Source organism: Suricata suricatta, chromosome 2 (assembly GCF_006229205.1).
Source record: "Suricata suricatta isolate VVHF042 chromosome 2, meerkat_22Aug2017_6uvM2_HiC, whole genome shotgun sequence".
NCBI classification, from domain to species: Eukaryota; Metazoa; Chordata; class Mammalia; order Carnivora; family Herpestidae; genus Suricata; species Suricata suricatta.
The window spans coordinates 133,375,837-133,395,452 of record NC_043701.1 but is presented as its reverse complement, the minus strand read 5'-3'; the positions used below and the strand labels follow the sequence as shown (position 1 = coordinate 133,395,452).

General features: G+C 52.3%; 1 protein-coding gene across 3 annotated transcripts in view; it reads right to left on the bottom strand.

The window, feature by feature from the left end:
• CDH23 (cadherin related 23) overlaps nucleotides 1–19,616 on the bottom strand; it is a 413,185-nt gene that overhangs the window by 234,181 nt on the left and 159,388 nt on the right. For all 3 annotated transcript variants that reach the window (XM_029931861.1, XM_029931856.1, XM_029931860.1), the window contains exon 7: nucleotides 1,524–1,718. In XM_029931861.1, the coding sequence (XP_029787721.1) occupies nucleotides 1,524–1,718 (195 nt within the window). The remainder of the gene's footprint in view (nucleotides 1–1,523; nucleotides 1,719–19,616) is intronic.

Sequence of the window (19,616 nt, the reverse complement as noted above, 5' to 3'; positions counted from 1 at the left end):
ACTCCGAACACTGAAGGGCTGCTACCGGTCTACTGCCTCAGGGCCTGATCACAGGGAGATTAACAACAATTTAACTGTATTCAGTTTCTCAGCTTGAGCCCAGGCCTCCTGACAGGCCCGGCCACCCAGATCTGAGCCTGTGCCCAGCTCTGGTCTCTTCCCCACCGGCCCAAGGCCATTTTTATGGAAGACGGAAATTACTCCACAGAGACAGGTTAGTAAGCAAGAGAGAGAGCAAGCATCTGTGCATTTCTGCCACCACCCCCCCTGCCCCCGCCCCGTGCGAGCAGATGGCAGGAGGGCCGCCACATCTGTGGGGGTGTGGGGAGCGCATAAGGGTGCAGATCTCTGCACAAAGCGGATTGTGCTCTGGAAGCCTCGGGGGTCCCAGAAGTCAGGCTTACAAACACATGACCTCCCAGGCAACTAACACTTAACCAGGGGAGAAGGCAAGAATGTGAAGGTCACTTGCACTGGGCTCCCCAGAAAAAGAATGCATTCCCTGGTTCTGGGGGCCTCTCTCCACCTTGCCCACGCCTGGGGGAACCTCACCTTTCAGACAGGACTCTTGACCTGGTCCTAGTGTCCTACCCCAGGATGTGTGCTCCGTGACCTGCCAAGCAGAGCCCCCAGCCCCCACTGCAGCGACACGGGGCCAGAGGGTGTCTGTCAGGCAAGTGGGTCCAGAAGGGTGAAGGGGGGCTGCTATCATTTGTTTCACTCTTGGCCTGAGCTTTGTAAACAGCAATGGAAGGCACGATGGGCCAGCTCTTGCCCTGTGGCCTGCGGACGGCTCTGGCTGTGCCTGGAGATGCAGGCAGGAGCAGGCAAGACTGGAGCGCAGGGGTAGGAGCCTAGTCAGGGTATGGCCAGCTTGTCCGTGGGGCCCTCCAGAACAGCAGGCGACAAAGGCCAAGTGGCTGTGATGTTCTGGAAACTCAGAAACTCCTGGCCATGGGGGCCTGGACTGGTGTCAGATAAGCCAGGTTTGAGTTCCTGCTCCCCGCGACTCATTGACTTGTGAGGCTCAACAGCGTCAGCCATACAAGGGGACCCTTCTTCTCTCTCTCCTTCCTCTCCTCACTAACTGAGCCTGGAATCCCCAGGCCACAGCACGGGGCTTGGAGCACACAGTGTGCCCTACTCAGGATGCCTGGACCCTCTGGTTTCTGCATATTGGGTAGTGTTGGGACACAGCCTCTGATGTTCCAGAGGGCAAGGGGACACCCCACACCATGAATGTCCTGCAGGCACTGGAGCGCAGCTGCTGAGTCACCACGGTCACCTGAATTGCTCCCGTGCCTCAGTTTCTTCATCTGTAAAATGGGCAACTTGATATTACAAATGAGCTGGGGATGTTGTGGGGACAATCCATGTGAGTGCTCAGCACAGCACAGTTCTTGTTCTTATTGTGACCATCGCCAGCATCGCCTTGACTGAGCCTTGGCCAGCAGGGAAGGACGCTGATATACCGTTGCTGTCCCCTGGGGTGGGAGGAGGCTGACGCTCCATGCGGGACTCACCGTGGCGTTGACGGTGAGCTGGTAGGCCTGCGTCGTCTCGTAGTCCAGCTCCCGGGTCACCGTGACAATGCCACGGGCACTGTCGATGGCGAAGAACAGGGACGGGGGCTGGAAGGAGTAGAGGACACTGCCGCCCGCGCCCAGGTCGGGGTCCGTGGCGTTCACGATGAAGATGGGTGTCCCCACCGGCGTGTTCTGGGGGTGAAGCAAAGCAAACAAAAGGGTGAGTAGTGCTCAGAGCAGCTGCCTTCGTCGGTGGCTATTCCCCCAAAGCCCATTAACCGTGTCCCTCCAGCCAACCAGACCCGCGGCCTTGTCATTTTTATTCTAAGAGGGTTCAGAGGAATTTAAAATGCATTATCTATTTTTTTTTTCTTTTTTTGATGGCCTCCTGGTGGCTGTAACAGCACACGTTCTAAAGATGATCTGCTCATCCTGGAGTTCTGGATGAGAGCCTGGAGGTCCCCAAACCCCTGTTTTGTGGTGGTGCCGATTCCTCTATTGAGCATTCCATGGTTGCCCAAGCCTTGGGCCCGGCTGCTTGGTTTGGCACCTGGGATTCGGCATGTCGGGAGGTTCAAGGGCAGAGAGCTGAGGGCTGTGTGGCAGGGGGCACAGGCAGGTGGCAGGGGGCCCTGAGGGCTTTGCCTGGCAGCACGGAGATGACTCGGATTGCCCTGGGGTAGGGCATCCCCCTGCCATTCCTGGGCCGTGGCAGCGTGCCGCGAGAGGCCCACGAGAGCCAGTCCAATGTTACTACCTCCTGGGAGCTTACCATGATTCCCTCTTCTATACACTATGCATACACCCCTGCCCTTTCCTGACTTGGGGTCTCCCACGAAATGTAGCTTTCTTATGGAACCTTCTAGACCCGAAGGCAGGTCAGCCCCGCCCAAGCCCCTCCCTCCACCCTGGTTCCCATATCACTGTGGAATTTTTCACCATCCACCTATCTTCTATAATTCCCGGCCCCGTCTTGCCCCACGGCACGCGTGTTCCATGAAAGCCACAGGGCTCTGCTGCTTTGCCTAGCTCCATGCCTGGCACATGGGAGGGCATTCCATCCACATCCTCTCTGAAGACATGAACGAGTCGCTCAGATAGCGCTCAGCACATCCTTGGGACGTGTTGGCATCTCTGGCCGACTGTCAGGTCTCACCACTGCTGCGCCCGCCACGGTGCCTGGCATGCAGGCCACACTGGCAAAATGCAGGGCAAAGGAATCGAGTCATAATTCAGTGAGCTCTGGGCACAACTGAGGATAGGCGAGCTCAGGAGACTTCACCGAGACAAAAGGGTAAAAACAATTCCTGCTCCCGTGGACTGACTGCCATGTGCTGGGTCCTGTGTTGTGGGCTGGGTCTGTCAGCTCCATAACAAGTGGCTTTCTAGGGGACAGCTAGTATCCAGTTTTGGAAAAGGAAGCTAAGGCTCAGAGAGGTAAAGTAACTTGCCCAAGTCACACAGCTAGGCAGTGGTAGAAGGTGGTCCGATTCTAAGCCAACGAGCTTACACTCTATGCTAACGACTTCTCTAAAACAGTGAAGGCAGTTCTTGTCCTAACTCTTCTTTGTGATCCGGAAGCCAACTGCCATGAGTGTGGGACTAGCCCGTAAGTTCCGGAGGGCAAAGATGTGATCCTGGTCCTGCGTTTTCTCCTGCGCTGGGATAATGACTGGGTCCCTTCTGACACCTGTAGGGTTCCTTTCGAGGAAGGCATCCACGCCTCCTGTCTGTGCTGCTGGCCATGACTCGGGCCCCGCGTCACTGCTTTGAGGGGCCTCTTTCCCTGGGGCACGCTGGCCGCCCGGGACTATCTGCCTGAGGGAAGAGTGGTCTTTATAAGACCCGGGTGAGGCTGGAAAGGGCCTCTGGAGAGCAATGCTACGGAGCTGTTTTGTCTTTCTGAGTGTGCTGATTCTCCCCTGTCAGAGCAAGTGTCAGGATGAATGCACAGGCTCATAACCGGTCCTTGTCCTACCAGCAGTGAGCACAGGAGGCAGACAGGGAGGCCCCTCTCATCTACACCATCCACGACTCCCCAGTACCCCTTTGCGTAGGACACAGACCCCATGGTCTGGCCCTGTCTCCTCCATACTTTATTTCCTGGCAGGCACCCCTTCTTGGCCTTCAGCTAAGATCATGTGTAGCATCTATTCTGATCAGTTTAATATTCCCTGGGAGCTAGAGCCATTTGTACTCCTCAAACCCAGCAGGCTGCCTCACACCTTAGAGCTTCTGGACCTTCTTTTCCGTTACTAAGGCCTTCCCTCCTCAGCTCGGTGGCCTGGAAAACAGACACTCTCTTTCCCTCCAGAAGAGCATCAAGTGTGCAAGGCGGCAGAGCAGACAAGTGCTAGGATTTCAGGGATGACAGACCTCTGTTGGAACCCCAGCCTCGCTGTGTGTCTTCGGGTTACTTAAACCTCTCTGATCCTTAATCCCCTCTCTGTCCACCAAAGTCGATAATGTCCCATAGGGTTAGTGTGAAGAGCACATGAGTTCAGGAGTGCAAATTTCGCAGCATATAAGTGCTTAGAAGTTTGCAGTTGTGATTTTGTCATCTGGTGCCTTCGAAAGGACTTGCAGACAAGAACGCCTTTGAGGGGAAGGCAGGCAGGTGTCAAGAAACATGATGAATATTAATAACATCGTGCTGGGCATACTCTGGCTGCACCCCCCAGATGCAAGGAATACCCTGCTCTGTCTCCCCTTCCCCGCCCCCCAGGGGGACCTCAGGGGACAGCATCCATCCCCAGGCTCCTTTGCAGGCTGGCTCCTGCCAGGGGGAGGTGTGGACGGAGCTCCAGAGTTTGGGAAAGAGGAAGGAGGAGTCTGGGGGATTACTTTTCTGCTCCCTCCAGCTCCAGGCCAGCAGCACCCTCCCCCCTCCCCCAGCCCCGTGCCCAATGGGGGTCTGGGCAGGCAGCACCATCTCCTCCCCTTCTCTCTGCAGCCCTAAGCCCTGCTGCTGTTGGTCTCAGGTGCCTCAACAGCCCTTAATGCCCCCTCGCCCTGCCCACCCTCTGTAAGCCATCTCTTCCCTGAAATGCCTTTATTGGAACTGCGATGAACCGGTCCCCAGGGACCTGGGGAATCCACGCACTCTGCACACACATACTGGGGAGTCTGACGGTCCCCTGGCCTGGGCTGGGTGGAGCCGGTCCCCGCCCGCTTGTGCTACCACGACGACACGGGGCTCCAGGAGATCTTTACAAGCCTCAGATCAACTATAGTTCTCCGTCCAGATCCAACGTGCACAGCACACAAGAGTACTGGAGCCAGCCCCACACTCCAGAACAAGCCATCCATCAGGGCCTGTGGGTTCTGCCACGAGAGGGAGGGACATGGTCCGATCACAGAGCAGCCAGTCCTGAGAGGCAGCTAGACAGCACTTCAGAGCACACCCCTTGCGGAGCCAGCAGCGCCCAGAGAGGAGGGATGGCTCCCTTGAGAATGTCAGCTCTCCAGCCCCTTGCCTCGGGGAGGAGGGGACATTTCACCCACGCATCCCTCCTGGTCCAGGGCAAATGCTCTCTGGGCAACTGATCAGAGGATTTAAAAGCAAGATCCAAGAAGACAGGGGTAAGGGGGGAAAAAGAAGGAATGGCCTGGTATCTGACCTTCTTAGATTATGTTTCATGCCCTGCAGTGAAAACCCATTTAATTTCTGCATAACTTAGAAAAGGTTTTAAACGGGCCTGGCAAAGAGCCATTCATATACTTAGAAGGGACAAGCCATTGGAGGGAGAAGAATGCTGACTTCCTACATTTCAGGTCCTGGGCGCCATGCTCCATCAGGGAAATGGGGGGTGGTTCTCATCACCGCCTACACCGGGGGGCTTCTCCAAGCACCCAGCTGCTATATCATGCAAATGTGCAGATGTACCTTTTTTAAAGGTCTACTCCTTCGATGCAAGCAGATTCCCTCTATGAGGACAGGGGCACAAGGGCTTCTAAGCAGACTGTAGAACTTGGTGACTCAGAGCAGGGACGCTGAGTCAGACCCCACCCCCCAAGTTTGAGTCCCAGCCTTTCCACTTATTGGCTGGAGACCTCAAACTTCTGCTGTTGAACTTACTCCCTTGGCCTCAGTTTCCCTGAATAAGGGAAAATGTAAAAATGGTTAACAGTCCCTACCTCCAGGGTGTGAGAAAGAATTACGGGAGACAAGGTGTGAAAAAAAAGGCAAACACATCAAAAACTTCTCTCTGAACCAGGCACATGGCAATATTGAACAATACTCAATAAATGGTCATTGCAATTATTATTATGGTAATAAAATACCATCACAAGCAGGTTGAGGTGACCTCTATTTAAAGGGGGGTATTACCATATGTTTTCCTTCATATGTGGAACAGGAGAAACTTAACAAAGGACTGTGGGGAGGGGAAGGGGGAAAAATAGTTGGAGAGAGGCGGGGAGGCAAACCATGAGAGACTCTTGAATACTGAGAACAAACTGAGGGCTGATGGGGGTGGGGGAGAGGGGACGCGGGGTGATGGGCATGGAGGGGGGCACTTGCTGGGATGAGCACTGGGTGTTGTATGGAAACCAACTTGACAATAAACTATAAAAGAAAAAAGTCACATTCTAAAAAAATAATAATAAGGGGGAGTATTAAAAACAGCCAATCAATCTCTTTATCGTCAACTTAGACAAACGTGACTTTTAAAATTCAGAAAGAGGACATCTTTGTTGATTGGTTCATGGCTGCGGCAGACAGGTTCAGGGTGGGAGACACTCTGGAGACCCTCCTCCGTGGGTTTGGAAGGGCCTGGGAGAGGAGGGCCGGGTCTGAGGAAGGGGTGGGAGGGCTCCTGAACACGAGGCCAGGCCTGACCATGCATCACTCAGGGATGGCTTGTGTGTAAAACGAGGAAGGAGCCTTGGGGATTATCCAGTCCAGTCTCCCCAAATTACTGATGGTAAGTGAGGGTTGTGCCTTGCTGTTGGTCTCACAGGTGCTGAATGACTGGAAATACGATGCCTTGACTCACATACAGAGATGCCACCCACTGCCTCCCTGCCCACACTTCTTCCAAGTAAAGATGCTCTTTGTACCCACAGTTCTGCTCAAGGGGAGGGACGTAGGCAGCCACATTTGTACCAAGTGACTTCAGACCTAGGCCACATGTGATTGGTCCAGGGGTGATCACCTGACTCAAATAGGCCAATCAGATGGGGCCTTGCCAGTTATACCGTAGGCCCATGTGCAGCGATGATGATGGAGCCCAGTGAGACAGAAAAGCAGAGACAAGGGCCTCTGGGAGCCTCCCCTGCCCTGGTGGTCACAGGTCCTGTCTGGACTTCATTTTCTGTCTCTGGCTGTGGTGTGGAGACTCCATCTGGCCTGTCCTTCCTGTGGCCACCCCTTGACTCACACCGTCCTCCATGGGTCTCAGTTCCATCCTGCCCTGTGGCACCCCTAGGATGTATCCAGCCACAGGCAAGGCCTCCCAGATCCTGCGGCTCCGCCCCAGGCTCAGCCTGACTCTTGCCTGCTGGGATTCCATCCTTTAAACGCCCAGCCTGGGCCACAGACAGCAAAGCTCCCTCCCATCGCTCCTAGACTGCTGGGGGCAAGCAGGTAATAATGGGGAGAGAAATAAAACGGCCTAGATGCATGAATGCTGGCTTCCTCTCCTTTTAAAGTGTTCCCCAGACATTCCTTTTAACATGCAAATCCATTCAGGTCATTGCAGTGATCAGTGTGAATGCGGAGGTGGCACAGTGGGCAGGGGACAGGGTGATCATGGGCTTGACAGGCTCAGCCAAGACAGGCCTGGAGGAGCAAGGCTCTACAAAGCCAGGCCCTGCCCCCCTGGAGGCAAGGGAGGGGGCAAAGGGGGCAGGTATACCGGTGGGAGTCCAGGCTTGGGGGCCAGGTGGACCTGAGCTATGGAGGCAGGGCCAAAAGGCCCATTCCGGTCAAGGTGGGCTGCCTTGTTCTAGGACAATTTGTCCCCACAGGTTTAATGCAGATCTGGCTCTGAGTCCGCCTTTGTGACGGAAAGGAGCAGCTGGTCTTTGGAGGAAAGGTTCCACGGGGTGTGATTATTCCTGCTCCTAAGATAGGCTTCCTGGTCTGCTTCTCTGCCCCAATTCTGTTCTTAGCACCCCTTCCTCCATGACCTGCCCCCTCATAGCTCCTAGACCATTTCAAGGGGAATCGCTCCAAAGGCAGCGCCAATGCCTCCTGGGAGGCAGGGAGCAGTGTTTCTGCTGGCCCTGCCAGCGGGTCCCTCTCAGCAGGGGCCCAGGCCACGCAGGTCTCAGATGGGGAAGGCTCCCTCTGCCTTTTCCAGGTCCTGGTGAATCTCCACACCACCTCTGATGGACCTGCTGTAAATGGGCCACCCTGTGTAATTCAGAGACAAATAAATCTTTTTGCTACTCCTGGGGTGACAAGGGAATAGACTCTGGGAAAGTTCTGCTGTGCAAGGGATCTCGTTCGTTAATAATAATGATAAATAGCTCACTTCTCACATGCGGTGTGAGTTACATTACATTCCAGGCTTCTACAGAGGTGGCTGGGGGTGCTCACTGGAACGGCAGGGGTGGGCAGGGGTGCATGCAGAAGGGAGGAAGGGGCGGTGGGGCGGAGAGGCTGAGAGGGAGGGCCAGAGGAAACAGAAGGAGAGAGGGGGCAGGGGAGGGAGCAGAAGGGGACAGGGGACAAGGGAAAGGGGGAGCTGGTGAAAGAGCAGAAGAGGGAAGCACAGCGCTATGGGGATGAGGTAGGAGAGCGTGGCTAAGAGGGAAGGAAAGAGGGAGGAAGAAACTGAAAGGAAGAAAAAGAGACTGTAGAGGGAAAGTTGTGAACAAAGGCAGAGAAGTACAAAAGTTCAAAGCACCAAGAGAAAGGAAGATAGGAGAAAGAAGAGCACACCACACCTTCTCATCTATGCGGTGCACCCTCCTTAATTCGATTTATTCTATACCTTCCACCCAACCTCAGCAAGAAGTCCTGCCGTTTCCAATGTAGGTGCCATCTCTAAAGGCGTTATTAATATTTATGGAATGCTTGCTGGATGCCGCCACAGTCTTTAATATCTTATTATAAAGCCTGTTATAAAATGCATTAGTAATAAATTCCTGACAGATGGAGTTTTGACAAGGCGCCTTGGTGAATCGGAGCTGGGAACAGACGCTCCTGGAACGTGCTGCTCAGAGGCTGGGCTGCTGCCCCCCCTCCCCCTGTGGGGTAGGGGTGGGGAGGGGACTCACTCCTCCATCCTCTGGCCTGGTGGTCATCAAATCTTATCACATCACCTCCTTTTCCCAGAGCGGGAGGAATGAAAGCTCAGAGAAATGAAGCAACCCGTCCCAAGTCACATAGCTTGTAAGGAAGTGATGGAATTAGGATTCCTGTTCGGGTCACCTCTGTGTCGCCAGACCTCAGGGACCTCATAGATGAGGGTAAAGCATGGGCTCAGGGCCCCTGCTCAAGCAAGGCTGATTCATTCACTTCCCTCCATGGAAAGGCTGGGAATGAACGTGAGAGCCGAAGCCGAGGGGGCAGGGAGACTAGATTGTTTGCATTGGAGAAAGGAAAACTGATGGGAAGCTTGAGCCCCCTAAAACACTCAAAAGGAAGAGAGTATCCCGAAATGTGCACGCTTCCACTGGGAATCAGGAAATGGGCTCCCACCGGACCAAGAAAAAGCCAAGTCAGAACTAGAAGCCTTTCTGACAAGGGGGCTCATGGGGCAAAGGGGAGGCACTGGTGTTATAGTTTCCATCGAATGCCACCATGTGCTACTTTGCTGATGACTGTGGACACAGGGGCCCACTGGGGTCTTGGGGAGGGAGTCATTCCAAACACGAAGCTTTAGAGGTTTTGTGGCATTCCAGCTTAGGAAAGGGGAGACATGGAGTCTGTGGGAGATGTGGACTATATTCCTTTCTCGAAGAGGGAAGAAAGAGTGTGTGAGCTCCAGCTAAAAGCAGGTCCAAAGGGAGAAACAGTGCTCTGGCGGCGGTGGGGGGAACCTGGAGAGGCCAGTGCCCATTGGACCCCGATGGATGTCTCAGGAGGGGGACACTAGCTTGTGCGCAAACCCGCACGTGACAACAGGCACTCTAGCACGTCTCCCTGCAGAAGAGTCAGGAAGAGATCATTTCACAACGTTTCTTCTCTCTGTCAGTGTCTGCTCTCTCTCACATTATGTGCTCCGGACTCCAAAAGGTGCTGCGTCTGCTCTGAGAGCCGGGCAGACTGCTGGGTGGAGGCACCAGCTCTGTGAGCAGAAGGAGCCCTGAAGGGCTGAGCTCTGAGTGCCACACACCCTGACATGATGTGAGAACTTTCCCAGCTATTCCACTTCTCCTTGGAGCCAGCGCCATGCTGTCCCATGTGAGTCCCTCCCTCCTTCTCAGCCTCCAGCTGTGCATTGCCCATTCTGAACCCCAGGGAGACTTCCCTCCAAGTGCAGACCGGAGGCCCCTCCTGACTTCCCCATGTCTGTGAAGGTCTTGCCCTGCCAGAGTAATCTTGGACTTGCCCCCATCCTTCATCAGGCACCAGCACCTGACACTTCTTCCTTCAACATTCCTCAAATCCCTCCTTTCCTCTTTGTTATTTGCCTTGGCCACCTCTGCAGTGACACCTAGCATTGTCCCTGGCACATAGAAGGCATTCAATAAATGTTTTAACAGAATCGGGACTTCCCGTTCAACATGGCAGATTGAACACATCCATTTATTTCTGTTTTTGTCCCAACCCCTCCCCAAAATGACAATATGATAATTAAAAATGCATAGAGCCACAAGGACAAAAAGAACAGGAGAGGAGGCAACGACAGATGAGAGATGTTGACAAAATCCTGGAACCTGGAAACAGAGGGGAGTGGAACTGCCTCAGGAAAGAGGGGCAAGCCAGAGCTCAGGCTGGTAACTCAGAAGCCTGGAAAATCTCAGAAGCTGGAGATACCAGGTGATGCCAAAATCAGGGAGACCAACTGCAATCTTTCAAGAGTAGTCAGACTCCCAAATGCCTTCCCCAACTTGTGTAGAAGACAGGAGGCCTACTTTCTCAAGGGGCTCAGTTAGTCAGGCTCTGGACCTAGGCTGGGAGCTGGATAAGGCACTGAAAACAGGGAGGTCAAATGAAAATCTGCATCTCTCCTCCACTCCTACCCCTGATCAGGCCTCATTAGCCAGTCAGCCTCTTGAAGACTGACAGCCTGGCAGGAGATAGGAAAACTGGTCCAAGAGAAAACACAAACCTGGTAGAGTTCTCGCAAAGAAACAGCTAGGCCCTCACCAGATCACCCCATAGTGAAGTCTGCTGGTTGACAAGAGTACTCCACTCTACTTTACCCTAACACACACAGCAGAATCCAAATGACTAAATGTGAACATGCTCTTAAATATAAACAGACAACTGAGGGGTCATGAAACATTTGAGAAGGGACTCTACTAAGAAAGACAGACAGGTGTGGTGTGGGGGAACAGTGGGAAGGAATAGCAAAAGTATCTTTTTAAAAATATTTATTTAATTATTTTGAGAGAGAGCAAGAGAATGTATGTATATGTAAGTGCATGCACAAGTGGGGGAGGGCCAGAGAGAGGAGAGAGAGAATCCCAAGCAGGCTCCATGCTTAGCACGGAGCTCAATACAGGGCTTGATCTCAAAACCGTGAGATCATGAGCTGAGCTGAAATCAAGTCGGATGCTTAACTTACTGAGTCATCCAGGCATACCAAAAGTAAGTGTCTTTAACATCCTTAGAGAGACAAGATATAACATCGTTGAATTCAGAACATTCCAAGAGGAAGAGATAATAAAAATGAAAATCTCAAAGGGAGAGTTGGAAGATAAAGGAATTTCTCCAAATGTAGGGCAAAACTCAAAGAGATGGAGAATGGGGAAGAAAAATAAGAAAATTAGAGAAGCAGTTCAGAAGATCCAACACCCAACTAATAGGAGTTCCAAAGAAAGGAAACAGGGTAAGTGAAGGGGAGGAAATGATCTAAGAGGGGAGGTAAAAAAAAAAAAAAGCTCCCCAATCTGAAGGACATGTTTCCAGATAGAAAAAGGCCACTGTGTTCCAAAGAGAGACCCACACTGAGGCACAAAACTATGAAGTTTCCAAACACTGAGTCTTTTAAAAAAATCGGAGACACTTTCAGAGAGAAAACAGAAGTTTACAGTAAAAGGATCAGGAATCAAAATGTCACCAAAGTTATTAATAGCAACATTATAGGCAAAGGCCAATTACCTTTCATTAGGAGGAAAACAATTTCATTCTAGAATTCTATACCCAGCTAAACTATCAACAAATATGTGTTTAGAATAAATACATTTTTCAAACAGAGTAAAAAAAAAAAAATTCCCAGGATTCCCCTTTCAGGAAATTACTGAAGGGTATTCTCCCACCAAAATGAGGGTGTGAACCAAGAAAGAGGAAAATATGGGATCCATGTAGAGAGAGACAAGCAAATTCTCTGGGTGATTCCCCTCTAATCCCCATGCCCCACACAAGTGTCTTCAGCTATTCAGCCTCTAGAAGAGCAAAGCAAACCAGAGCACAGCCAGTCTGGACTGGAGCTGGAGGATGGACGCTCCAAGGGGAATGCTTCCAAGAGAAATACAAACAAAAAAATCAATATACTTTCTTAAAAATGTTTTTTATTTATTTTTGAGAGACAGAGAGAGACAGCATGAGCAGGGGAGGGTCAGAGAGAAAGGGAGACACAGAATCTGAAGCAGGCTCTAGGCTCTGAGCTAGCTGTCAGCGCAGAGCCTGATGCGGGGCTCGAACCCACAAACCGTGAGATCATGACCTGAGCCAAAGTCATACACTAAACCGACTGAGCCATCCAGGTGCCCCAATATACTTTTAATATACTGAGAAGAGGGACTTAACTATGTCAGAATATTTAGAACAAGTGGTAAGTTCACAGAACCCTAAGCAAACAAACAAAAAAGAGAGGCAATTATTAACTCTAGAGAAAACAAAATAGGATTTTTTTTTTAAATTATAGTACTCTATGTGACACCGCTTGAATAGTATGCACACAATTACAATGCCGTAGACACTAAATGCCGTGTGGGCTCTGGTTAAGTCGGGAGGAGGGCAGAGCATGTTTGGAGTGGGGTGAGTGCACACGCACCCCAAAGATGAGGTAGAGAGTGAGGCAAAAGTGCCATTCTCATCCTCCAGAGCTGGAAGTCAATATCTAAAACTGGAAAGTATGTGCATGTGTGTGATTTGGAAATAAGAAGGTAATGATCAGAAATTGAAAAAGACTGTCTCGGGGTGGGAATCGGGAATGAGAAAGGGCGAAGCAGGGCATTGATGTTTTATTATAAACCTGGCTTTACCATCTGACTTTTAAACTCATGCAGATACAACTTTGATGAAAATTAATATAAAAGTGGAAAAAATGTATCTCCCTCTGGCTGGTCCACTGCAGCCATTCCTCTTTTTCTGGCTGTGACCCTGTAATTGATCCCAGGACGTCACTGCCCGAAAGCACCAATCTTCCAGCTTGTTCTCCTCCTCAGACAAGATCACTGCCTCTTTTTACTTCCAAGGCAAGATCTCCTGGACCTTGAATGTCACCATAGTCGAGCCAAAGCTTCCCTCTCTAAACTCAGCTTTAATTTTTGTCCCCCTGAGCCACTCTGCTTTGGTCAGATTATTCTACAGAGCAGCCCCCAGGGTGTGGGCCCACCTCTAGCCTTTGCTCATGGTGCTGTGACCTCCATCCAAATTCCTTCTGATATCTTCCCTGGAGAGCAGGCGTCACCGCCCAGCATACAGAGAGGACACTCCTTTCCCAGAAAAGGCTGTTGGCTCCCTAGGTTTCTAGGCACACGTGCCCAGGCTAGGGTTGAGACATTCTCTCTCCACCCTTCACCCCTACACAGGCCCTGGCCTTCACACATGTGCTGGGTGTGCAGGGCTGGGAGAAGCCGCATCCAACAGACATCTGGGCTTGCCCTCCCTTCTCAGAAGCTTGATTTTCAGAGCTAGGTACGGTTCTGAAGTGTGCAATGGCCCCAGCTCCTCCTCATTCAGAGGTTAAGGAAACCTCAGGCCATTTTTCTCACCCCTCACTGCAGCAACCCCACCCCAGCCCCGTGGCCTTCCCGTATGAAGAATGGCAATAGAGCTCCTAGACGCCTCCTCCACCCAGTGCCAGCTCCCATTAGCACCACATTCTAGGGCTGTCCATGCACCTGCTGTCCCCCAGATGCCTTCTATACCCTCTCACTTGCTGACCTGCGGGAGCACAGGGCATCATGGACAGGGCACAGCTGGCTGAAGGCCACATGCAGAGAGCAGGGGACAGAAGAGCCATGACAGTGGGGTGGACCCTGTGCCCACACCGGCCCCAGTCCTCACAACATCCTGCTTTCAACACCAGGCACGGCCACCCCCTCCCTCAGGGAACCAGCTTCTGCTCCTCTCTCTATGGTGGGAGGAGTGAGAGAGCGGAGGCACAGCCTTACGCTCACAGCCTTCCTCAACATGAAAGTTAGGCTGATTGGCTCCCAGGAGCCACCCACCCACTCTCCCTGCTGCAGGGACTTAGAAACCCACCTCTAGAGACCAGGAAGCATTCATTAGGTGATGATTACTCCCCATGAATGTTGAGAAAAAATCCAGAAACAACAGTCCTGAAATGTTGGGTCACATTCTGGCTTTCTAGTCCGCAGGACTTCCTTCTCTGTTGTCACCCAGCATTAATGCAAACATTGATGCCTTGGTTTTCCCACCCAGGAAATGGGTATAACAATTCCTCACTCCCTTCCACATAGCACTGCAGGGGAGACAAAATGAGTTAACAGTGGAGAAACTACTTTGAAAACTCAAAGGTCAAAATAAAAATCACCACCTTCTGCAGAAGTAGACAGTTTTAAGAGAAAAAAACTAGGGAAAGGTCTGATGTGACCTACAGAAGAATTCTCTCTAAAAAGCTACCCTGGAGGACAGAACCTGGGTTGTCTAGGTTCCCAGACACTGTCCCTGAGCCCAGGACTGCAGGGGGCTGAGTTCTGAATGGAAACAGGGATCGGCTGAGGCATGAGGTAGTTTTGAGATTTGCTAGATTCTGGAAAATGACACTCGATAGTTGCATGGAGTCTCCTGGGATTTTTTTTTTTTTAAATAAGAAAGAAGACTTCTGTGGGTCTAAGGTAATAACTCACATCTATTGAAGACATCCATACGTCGGCCCTGTTTTAAACACTTTCCATGTATTATCGTGTCCTGTCCTTATGAAGGCCTTGAAACAGACACTATTACCATTCCCATTATCCAGATGTCCAAGGCCACGTGGTGATAAGCAGGAGTCCCGGGCAGGCTGCTCCAGGGCCCACACTCTTACCCACCATGCTACAGTACTCTCAGTGACGAGGGGGCAAAGGGTACCGGGCCTGGGAGGCAGGGGGCTGGCCCAGAAGACCTTGAGAAATCAGGAATCCTGTCATTCTGGCTAAATGCCATGGCCTACAAATGACATGTAAGGGGGTTGCCACAGAATGACTTAAACTATCCAGAGGTTCTGGGCTCAGAAAGTGACAAGTGTCAAACGTCACCAGGAAGGTGCTAGAAGTGGAACAGTTAGTTATCAGGAGCTGTCAGGTTCTTTCATCCAGCGATCCCAAACACATTTATCGAATAACACAGTTCAAGACTACGTTGGCCACACTCACACTTTTCATCTCTCCGAAAGAGAAATGGTTACGAGCAATTACAGGTGGTTATTTACAGGGAGGAAGATAGTCACGGTAAAGGGAGGCTCTGAAAGAGCAAACACATCAGGAAAATTATAGTTTGGGTCCCAGCTCCAGTCCTTGTTGCTGTGTGACTTTAGAGAAATTAGGCAGCCTCTCTGAAGCTCAGTCTCCTTACAGTGAGATGGGAATAAGAAAACCTATCTCACAGGATTAGTAAGAGGCGTATAGGAGAGAACACATAATGCGTGCTTAGTGCGAAATCGGTGCTCAATAAATCTTAGGCTCTATCATAACGTTATTCCTTCTTGGGGTGGGTGTAAGGGTCTATAAACTGTGAAGTGCTTTGCAAACATCACTTCTGGTGGACAGGTCTGGAAGGGGAGGGGATGCTTCTGAAGGGTGAGGTCCCTGCTCTGCCCTCAGCAGAGACAAAAGGTCTGGATGAGAGGCTGAGGGAGAGCCTCCTTGTGGCAGGCACCCCTTCTCTGCCCCAACAGAGCCCACTGGCTGTGTAGTGCCTCCAATGCTGCCCTGAGCTCTCTGTGCACAGCTCCACGGCTCACGAACGGGGCTCCAGCTCCCTGCCCCCAAATTCATTCCCCTACATAATGATGAATCATGTTAAACAAAATGAATATGCAAATCTCCTTAGGGCAGGCCTTACATCTATGGGAAGCTGAGGCTAATAAATGGATTCTGAATAAGGAGACAGCTCAAGCAATACAACTTCTGCTCATCTCTCCTCCCCAGGCTCGTCAGGCTCCACCCATCCGTGTGCCCCTTTGTCCCCAGCTGGGGTGAGCATCCTGAAGGGGCAGATAAAGGAGGCAGCAGAGGCCTGGTGCATTTTTCCCTGTTAGATCCCCAATCCCGGTGGCTAATGCTGCCAGCCCTTTAGGCGGTGTGACGTGATAAGTAGAACCTGTCACTTGGAGCCCAAGGGCTTAAGGGCAGACAGACTGGGGGAGGCCACACACAGGGCTTCAGTGGAGCTGAGGGCTGGTGAGGGCTGGAGGGAGGGGGCTTGGTGGGCCCAGGGCCCAGGCAGAGAGAGGGCAGCTCCGGAACTCATGGCCCTGGGTGGGGCAGAGGGGCTGGGAAATGGCTTAAGAGTCAAGAGGTAGAGACTGGAATGATCCCAGCTACAAAGGACTTGAGGAATCACCCAGGCCAGGGCTTCTGCCCCCTGGCTGCACATTGGGAAAACGGGGGGGGGGGTGGGCGGGCTTGGAGAGAATAGCAGAGCCAGGGCCCACGCCAGCCTCTGTGCTTCTAAGTCCCCCGAGGGACTCTCGTGCACAGCCAGGTGGAGCGCCGCTCGTCCCAGTGGCTAGTCTACAGACGAGAACTGGCTGACACCCAGAGAGCGGAGGGGACTTGATGGAGGTCACACAGATGACACTCTCCTGCTTGGGTAAGGATGGCCCAGGGAGGTCCAGACACCCAAGGAACATACCCGAGGGAGGGAGGATGCCCCTCTCTGTTGTCCTTGGGAACATTCCTATGGTAGAGGACCGTGAGGGCTCTAAGGACTGGGGTGGCAGGGAGCATCTGTTCCCACAGATCTGGGGAGCTGGGCACCCTCTGAGGGAGGTGCAGGAGGAACACAGCAAGGGCTCCTTTGGTCTCCTGTGGCTGGTAACCCAAGGTGCCTGGGCTCCATCACTGGCTTTAGGGACAGCCAGAAGCTTGATACACAAAACCATGGAAAGACCATTAGACCCACCCAGAGGAAGATGGAGACCAGGATCCCAGAAGCACTCTGCTCTGCCCAGGGCGAGGCAGCCCTATGGTAGCCATGGCCTTGACCAAGAAACAAACCAGCCAAGGGGCACCTGGGTGGCTCAGTCTGTTAAGTGTCCAGCTTCAGCTCAGATCATGGTCTCTTGAGCCCCACAGTGCTATTGCACAGAGTCCACTTTGGATCCTCTCTCCCCCACTTTCTCTCTGCCCCTTCCACCCTCACATGCTTTCTCTTGCTCTCTCAAAAATAGTAATTTTAAAAAAAAAATTTAAATAAAGGAAAGAAAGAAACCAGCCTTCCCTTCCCTAACAGAACCCGGAGAAAGTGATTCCACACACCTTCCTGGTGGTTCAAGTTGATGATGACCAACCTGGTTAGGACCTTCCAGAGGTCTCCCCAAGCCCCTCCTGGAATTATGAACGTGGAGACCGATTTCTACTGAGAAAGAGTGCTCCCCATTTCTGCTTCTCCTGGCCCCAGGTGCCCGGTGAAAGGACGTGCCAGCTCCCAGGGCACACTGGCCTTCTCCCAGGAAGTAGGAGAGACCACGGGCAGGAATCGCAAATGACTTTCATTAAGCAGGGGTGCTAATACCATGAATTACAAATGAAACCCAGATGAAGAGGACCCTGGCAGCCTCACCTCCATTTGATATTAATTGGGCGACACTTTGTTTTAATGGTACATTAATTAATGCGGAATTTCGACGGAAGTCCGCGTGACACTCACATTAATACAAATGAATTCATTACCGTTGGTGTTATTACAAGAAATGACAAATAAATCTGTAACAGTGGGACCCTTCAAATAATAATCACGAATCATTAGGTTTGCGGCTCGTTTGTACTGTAGCTTGCAAATATGTGTACATGTTTTCTGTTGCCAGTGTGCCTCCGCCTTTTGGCTGGGTGGAGGGGCAGCCGGTCGTGGCTGGCTGTGGCAGTGGAAGGAAAAAGCTCCTTCCAGACTTCCCTGCACCTGCTTTACCTCCCTTTCCTCCTCCCACCTCAACCCCCAGAGAACCCCTTCCCTCTCCAGAGCCCTGCCCCAGGTTTAGGGACTCTGTGTAAGGGGTGTGATTGGTATTGGCCCCCATATCTGCCCCCACCCCCGCCCAGTGTACACTCTCTATCCCTAAGAATGGAGCAGTGGGGAAAGGACTAAGAGCCACAGGGCCCAGGGGTGGAGCCCGGCTTGATGAGGGTTAAATGGGGGCAGCTACAGGCCATCTGTTTGTTCTCCAAGGTTCCCCACATCAGATTGGCCTTCAAGTCTCCGAGGGTCCTGGGGACAGAATCCAGGGGCCCAATGAGCAGCACTGTGCTAGACGTTTTATCCACTTTCTCTCCTGCAGCCCTCACCAAAGCCAGGAGGCTTTGTCCCATTGTAAAGGGCACAAAAACGTTTTGAGAGCTCAAACGTATCCACAGCTCAAGTGAGGAAGGGCCAAGCTTGGGCCTCAGCTCTGCCTGGTTCCCAAGCTTCCAGGAAGGGGCAGTGTCCTGGTGGAGACAAGGGACCGCCTGGATGACCTAACACGCCCATTGCTACTCTCCATACCCTGCTCAGGGCTTCGGGCTGTAATCTCGTGAGGGCCAGAAAGGGCCCCACAAACTGGGTCTACAACCAGGGTCCACCTGATTGTTCCCCACACCCGCTCAGCTCCCTGAAGCTGAAGCTGGGACCATTCTGGCTTCTAAAGGGCCATAACGAAGGCCCCAGGAAACCACACTGGAAGAAGGCACCAGAGGGGCCTGGGTGACTCAGGAGGGTTTTAGTGCTGCAAACCCTTGGCATGCAGGCCGCCCTCCCCCGTTCTGCAGGCAGGGCAGACAGTGCCGAGAGATCACAGCACTATTCCCTGGACTCAGCCTGGGGTCCCCAGCCCAGGGCTCTACATGGCTCTATCTGCAAACTGGCGCTGACACATGGTTTCAGGTCTGTTTGCTGCCCCTGTTTTAGAACATCTCTCCCTGGAGGATTTTAAAACAAGATCCAGTTTCTGACGTGCATGCCCAAAAGCCATTCAGCTCAGTAGCCAAGAGGTTGGTCAAATGACCTCTTGGGGTCCTTCCAACCCAGGGAGTCTGGAGCTCCATGAATCAGTTTCTCCCTCCCGCCTGCAAGAATCAATCGGCCAGTCTTATCTCGGACAACAGCTTTCTGACCTTTGGCTAACAGGTAAAGCACCATGGGAGCCAAATCCAGCTTTTTCACCCATGCGATGTTGCTCATGTGGTCCAACCCTGTTGGCTGCTGCCCTCTGACCTCCCCTCCGCCCTGGCCCCAGGAGTCCTCGCTGTAGAAGGTTAATGCCACTTGGCTATAGATGCAGGCTAGCAGTGGGCTGCAGGCTGCCATTAGATGTCTGGGGCTCGAGCCCCTTCTCCTGCTCACGTGTTTCCCCCATTCACACTGGTACTGAATGAACCAATTAATCACCCCAGATTGTTAACTGTACTAATTACGCTCACTCTTGAAACTTGTGGAACAATTATTTACTGTCTCTGCCTCGTGAGCTATCAATTATGGGGATTGCAGGCAGCCTGTCACCTCCCGTGAGCCAAGACGGCGGAGGCAGTCTAAGCATGCTTGGGGCCGGCTTCTCAAGGAGAGCTCTCTGAGGGCTTTGCCCGAGTGGAGGCTACACCCCA